General features: G+C 34.3%; 1 protein-coding gene across 2 annotated transcripts in view; it reads right to left on the bottom strand.

Annotated features, from left to right (window-relative positions):
• Positions 1 to 4,723: 4,723 nt before the first annotated feature.
• Positions 4,724 to 7,100, bottom strand: part of LOC124791547 (mRNA export factor GLE1) — a 142,468-nt gene continuing 140,091 nt past the window's right edge. For both annotated transcript variants that reach the window (XM_047257868.1, XM_047257869.1), the window contains exon 12: positions 4,724 to 7,055. In XM_047257868.1, the coding sequence (XP_047113824.1) occupies positions 6,945 to 7,055 (111 nt within the window). In that variant the 3' untranslated portion in view covers positions 4,724 to 6,944. The remainder of the gene's footprint in view (positions 7,056 to 7,100) is intronic.

Below are 7,100 nucleotides of genomic sequence, written 5' to 3'. Positions count from 1 at the left end.
GTATCTTACCTGTGGTTTCTTGATTGCCCTTGGTAGCAAGTCACCAGATGTCCATCGCCTTGCTGTAATTTGGTTGTTTGATGAGTTCTTAAATAAAGTATGCAACACAGTGTTTAGTTAATTTGATGGGTTTTCACACTTATCACTCATAGCAACATGATGTCATCCAGAACATGAAGCATAAGCAGCCACTTCCAATAAATTATGAAACATTTGGAAAGTGACAAAATTTTTACAGGACACTTTCACAAGCGAGTTTAGATAGATGAATATTACAAAGTTGGTTATGATCGTAGAGTCATTGAAAACCATAGATTTTCTGATAACTGGTAGGGTGACTCCTGTACATAAGAAGACAAAAAGAATGGACACACAAAATTACAGACAAATATCCTTAACATCCGTTTGCTGCAGAATCCTTGAAAATATTCTCAGTTCGAACATAGTAATTTTCTTGAGACCAAGAAGCTTATGTCCACAAATCAGCACGGCTTTAGAAAGCATTGCTCATGCAAAACTGAGCTTGCCCTTACTCACATTATATACAGCGAACTATGGATGAAGGGAAACATGCAGATTCCATACTTCTAGATTTCCAGAAAGCATTTGACATGGTGCTCCATTGTAGACTGTTAATGATGGGTACAAGAATATGGAATAGGTTCCCAGATTTGTAAGTGGCTCGAAGAAGTCTTCAGTAATAGAATTCAGTATGTTGTCCTCAAAGGTGAATGTTCATCAGAGACAAGGGTATCATCAGGAGTGCCTCAGGGAAGTGTGATAGGACCACTGTTGTCCTCTATAAGACTGCAGAATGATTCTACTGCCGCCAACATACATTTCACCTAAGAACCATGAAGATACGATCAGGTCTCAATCGAAGGCAGACAGTCATTTCTACCCCACTCTATTTGCAATCTGAACAGGAACGGAATGATTTGTAGTGATACAGGGTACTCTTCGCCACACACTGTATGGTGGCTTGCAGAGTATGTATGTAGCTATAGATAGCAATATGTAGATGTTCATGTTGTTGACATGGAAAAATTAATAAAATGACTAAGTCAGACTTTAACATTGAGTGGTTGAGAGCTAGACACAGACACTTTACAGTCTGGTGTTATTGTGACAGTTCCCAAGGAGAGACTCTCAGTGAAGTGGAAACTACGTGTTGTTAATGAGAGGAATGACACTGAGTTGTTGCTCAGCTGAATTATACTAAAATTGGTTTTAACACTTCAGCTGACTGGCAGTGATGTTGACTGGATGCTAGCTTAATGTGGACTGAGGATTCATTGTCTGGATGAGGTACATAACAACAGGTGTATGAATATTTTGTTAAGTTTAAAATAATGCAAGAAACAGATTTAACAGTAATGTTAATCTATTTAGCCCATTAATCTTGCTTAACTCTACATTAAATGATAAGAGAAATATTGAAGTTCAAGGTGCTGTTTGACTGATACATTGTATACCTACATGGCGAGTTACTTATTTTCACGCAAAATTTCGAGGTTCATAATTTCTTTAATTTACACGATTTCTTAATCTGTGGATTATTTTGGTAACCAAAATTAAAAAAAATTAGGCTAACAAAATTGTAACGTTAAATCTAGGAAATAAACAAGCTTAAGGGCTCAAGTGATGAAAGTATTTTTTGGTGTGTCTGAACTTTAAATTATAAATAATTTCTAAGTTGCTGAATTTTCTGACAAACTAGACTGATTATCAGAGAGAGTCAGTTTAGGGCTATCTACTCAGTTAGGTCTTTTTCTGTATAAACTGTTATCAGCTCACACAATTATCCTGATCACATGACCTGGGAATAATTTCAATCACCGATTTATTGTTAAAAAAAAAAAAATAATTTGGTGAAAACCAACTATACCAGTACCATTATAATCAGCAGATTGCACCATGTAAGGTGGATAATAAGATTACATAAAATACTGCATGAATAACAATTTGGCAATTTTGTGCACACATGTTATGTGCACTGCATGTATAACTGGAATCAGGCTAAAGACAACAAAGAAAATCAGTTATTTCAAGGCGTAGTAGTTTAGCAAGTGGAGTAAATCCACTTTGCTATGTTTCAACCCCTAATCTTACATTTCATTTAGCTCACAAACTATTCAGCATGCAAAGATGCAACTGGAATCAATGTATCCTGGAAGAACTGTACTATATTTTCATTTTAGTTGTATTTACAGCAACAAAATCTTAAGATGATATATTGCATATTTGTGAAAACGTATTTTCGTATGGTGTTACTGAATGCAGGAAACTTCTGCACTGTTGAAACTTCAATTAAAAGACCATACTTTTATCTCCTCCAAACTAAAATTGTGTCAGAGGTCACTAAAACAATATAATTTTAGTTAAATCTAACTCATAACACACTGCTCACATGTCACGAGCTAAGTGGTCACACATTTGGTTTAATTATGAGGATCCATGCAATCCACACCTGTGAATGATATCCTTATGGACACAGTAGAACCACCAAAAAATACAAGGAGAAAAGAAATGTGAATAGATTCATACTGAGACAAACCCCACAGACAAGATACCCCTTAATCAACAGATAATAAAGTATTCATCAGACCTTAACAACTTCAGTGGAAATGGAAGAAAGCCACAGATTATGAATTTGCTTACATGGTGGACCGTGTATGAAAATAAAACACAGCAATATAAAATATATTCTTTTTAAGAAAATCATATGACAAGCCTCTTCAAATTTGAAGGCTGTAAACAATGTTTTGCTCAGTATAATCTACCTGGGTTTGATACAGATCTATACAGATAGATCAAAACCTGTTGACAGCACTATACTCTCCACCCAAGCAGGCAACAACCTAGCATACAGAAGCTATCACAAGTAGGAAAGCAGTAATATATGGAAGATCTTACACACGGAGCAGTATGGTGATATTAATTGATTCCTCAAGTTCACCAAAGAGTTTCAAAAAATCCAAAAATTGAATAACCTATAGTTATAGACATTATTAACAAAGTCACTATGAATTATGAATAAGAAATTAAGAATAGTGATGATTTTTTTTCAGATACCAGGGTGCAATAGTGTCTTTCATCTTTCATAAATGACATAGTGGACAGCTTAAACAAATGAGAAATGGACTTAAGCATAATATTAAATGATAGACTTCCTTACCAGAAAATACCGTTATTCAATGAAAAAGCAAGAAACAATTGGCAGATACTATAGTATAGGATCTCACAAGGACTGCATTATGGCTGGCTGCAAACCAAAAAAAAGCATATGCTTAAATTATGGGGAATTTCCTACCAACCTGTTCTGAACAGGATTGGAGAAATTTTCATTGTGTGATGTATGCAATAAAGATGATGTGAACAAAAAGTCCATACATCTGTAGATCAAAATGATGATGTATATTGGAGCACCTGCATATAAAAGCTATGTACCCAGAGGATCTGTTTGAGCGTTACCATGCCTTACAGAGAGATCTATCTCCATGTCCTCGTCAATGTCTTGGGGAACATCTCAGAAGTTGTGCTTCAAAAGACAACATTTTTGTGCATGTCTTCATTAGTCTTTTACTGATGTTGAGTGACATGGGACTTAATATTATACATGTTGAGTTGCCTGGAATGATATGGATCAAGCTTCACAATGGCTATTTCAGTATTGGTGGAAACACTTGTGCATAATGGGGATTTCCTTTAGACCAGAAAACAATATTTCCCCCTGTGTGGGCTGTGATATATCACAAATTCATCAGGAAATTATTCTCTTAAATAAGACATGACATTTGGAAAGTGACAGAAAGCACAGTAGGCTGTAACTCACTGCTCCATATCATTTTAAAATAATTCATTCATAAACAATGTTCTATCCTTTTTTTCATTGTCAGATCTTTTTTAATATGGAATTGTATTGTTAACCATGGCACTTAAGCTCAGCTGCTCAATTTGAAAATAGATTTAACAGGAGATTGTTGGGCAACAGAGGCACATTTTCTCTAGTGTTTTCTTACATCCACTATCTCTGACACAGCCTGGAAATCTCTAAATGCATCCACTATCTGTCATTATTTGCCCTGTCTATGGATTTTCATGCACCCACACACATGCCACTACTCACGCCTCAACACTATAACTGTGTCTGCTCACATCAGCTATCACTTCACAACTTAATACGACACTGATAAAAATGCCTATGGTCAGCTTGAAACTAGGATACCAGTAAGACAACTGTTTATTTCTCCAATCATACAAAGTCAAGAGGGGTACAGGGGCCTCTCTGATACCCTGCACTATTTTCATTCACAAAAATATTTTAATCTGAGCATTGGTTAAGGCAACTGGTCCTCTTCCAGAATCTGCTACACTCTTGCTGACAACCCAAAAGAGAGGACTTCTACTAAATGTTAGGTTCTGTCACTTTACTATATGTAATCCATCTATCTATAGATACTGTGTATATGATGTGTAAGTATTTCGTATCATACAATTACTCTATGCATTGTTTTCTACTGTTGTCATGTTTCAATCATTTAATTATATCAATTTTTTGTGTAAATCAATATTAACAAAATTCATAATCGAATAGCCATTAAAAATGGTACTTATAGAGAAGTGCTGCACTGCTGCATGGCTATAGGCCAATTGGGAGTCACATACTACGGAAGTAACGAACAGTTGTTAAAACAACAGATTTAATAAGGATGATAAGTTATTCACCATCAAATGCTTTATTAGAACTGTACAAATCATCTACCTCAATATTATTTACATTTAAAACCATTATTTACAATGCACACAGGCTGTACAAACAGTTACACAAATATAGTGAACATTTCTTAGGGCATTTCATCAACTGAAATATCATCATAACAAACCTCAGAAGTATCTAAGGTGAAATACAACAAATTGCTGTGTGTACTCTAGATAAAAGGTGACATTTCAATGCTTAAGTAAATAAAATATTCTACACTAAGTACTCTTCATTTCACAGCAGTATTTTTTTTATTTATTTAATTGACACTGATGATAATATAAACTGGTAATAATATAAAGATGTACAATAAATTTCTGTCTTGTGTACATTGTTGGCTATCTCGTTATCAACAAAACTGAAGAGCAACCCAATTCTTTCTTGTATGAGAACTTGAAATATGAATCAACAGAACTGTATTGCTTTTAGTTACCATTCAACCTCTCACCACAGAGAATAGTCTCAGGAACAATGTAATCAGTGTGCAATTGACTCTTTATTAGTTTCTACAGCAGACTTCATCATTAATGCTGTAGTACTGTACACATTGCACTACAAAGTTATAGCTCACAAACCACAATTAACTCAAATATGCATTACAACAACATTTGTACGTATTTGATAACATAATCAAAAATGTGAGGATATAATAGCATGCTACACTATGTGTTAAATCCCAAATAGGAAAGTTCTGCCTATTAAGAGCTGATAATTAATATTCAAGTGAGAATTTTAATTAATAATTTAAAAACACGTCAATGTTGTCACTCCGAAGTTGAGCTATATGACTTAGTATGTTTAATTGGACGTACCTCAACGCACATAACTTCTGCATGGCAAGCTGCAGAAGAAACCCAACGAAGCAGCACACAGTCAAAAACTGTAAAATTTTGACTGCCTTTTATTTCTTTGTATTTTCGTGATTGCTGTTCATTTCTTTCAATGAAAGGATCCATTTTTAAGTGCTCACCTATCAGATAAAGCCACCTTCTACAGCACAGTTTCGAAAGTCAAATACAATAAATAATTCTATTGAAAGTTTTCGTGGCAGGAAATAGAACTGATGCTCTAGCACGAGCTCTAAATTCTGAATTTTCAGGAATTCTGTGGCAGAAGAACACAATCACAGCAAAAAAGGCAACCACATCATAAACATGAAAAACAATGTGATTTTTCAGTATCTCCAGATGTAGATGATGTGGAATTAATTTGGGACTGTAAAACCAGACCTTTGTGTTCAATGTTAATTTTTTCAAAACTAAATACACTTTGAATAGTGTTATATTACCATAAATAATTAAATTAATTTCTCAATAAAATACCTACATAGAGAAATACTAATAAAAGAAAATTCTGAAATCCCACATGGCTTAACACTGGATGATTACACTGTTAAAATTAATAAGCTCCTGCTTCATACAGCAAAATGACAGGAGTGTCGAATCCAATATTTCCGTGCAGCCTGCAGAAAATTACTAGGATTACTAGGCAAGTTCAAAGTGCAATATCAGATTTTGTTTGATTCAGCATAAGTATATTACTTGATGATAGAAGGCTTGTGGCTTAAATTAAATGCAATAAACAACATTTGTGAAGTGATACAACAGTTAATTTCTGACATTAAATAGTAAAAAAATCCCTTGCATCTCACATACACAATCCACACTCTGAAAGTACATTAATTTCATTACATATTGTACAATCATACAAAATAAATGGCAAAAGTCAACTAACAATTAAAAAGAAAGTCACACTGATACACAGAATGAAACATCAAAATAGCACATACCTTTCAAGTTAAATGTTTATCAACAGTACAAAATCACATGTGTTCATCAAATACTCTGGGAAAATATATGTAAATGTTCAACATACAAGAAAGAAAACGTTCATTTACATAATACATCAGATCATACCATCACTGATTAAACAAGTTCAAAGTAATACTACTGATTGTGTTTACATTCGTTCCAATTGCCAGTCTGTAGCACAGGTTTAAGTACAATTCAGAATTATAAAAGAAATGTGCCAGTAGAGTACACAGTAAAAATGATCTTGCTCAACATGCTTTCACTCAATCATCAGTCTCATCATGACCAAACTATGAAATTTATAATTATGACATCGCAAAAATTGAAAACACTCATGAAAAAATAAGTATAATTGTCTTCTGGATATAAATCTACCAAAAGTTTTGTGGCAGCTGGCCCACAGGAGGTGGAATGCGGTTTTCTTTGAGGATTTTCTGCAAGAATGACTCCAAACGGGCTACAGGTCCTCCAGAACTTGACAACTAAAAACAGAACACAAGAAAGCTTTTAAGTTCTTGCAGCTTCAA

The sequence above is a fragment of the Schistocerca piceifrons genome, chromosome 1, assembly GCF_021461385.2.
Source record: "Schistocerca piceifrons isolate TAMUIC-IGC-003096 chromosome 1, iqSchPice1.1, whole genome shotgun sequence".
NCBI classification, from domain to species: domain Eukaryota; kingdom Metazoa; phylum Arthropoda; class Insecta; order Orthoptera; family Acrididae; genus Schistocerca; species Schistocerca piceifrons.
The sequence above is the reverse complement of the archived record's forward strand: the minus strand, read 5'-3'. Positions and strand labels throughout refer to the sequence as shown.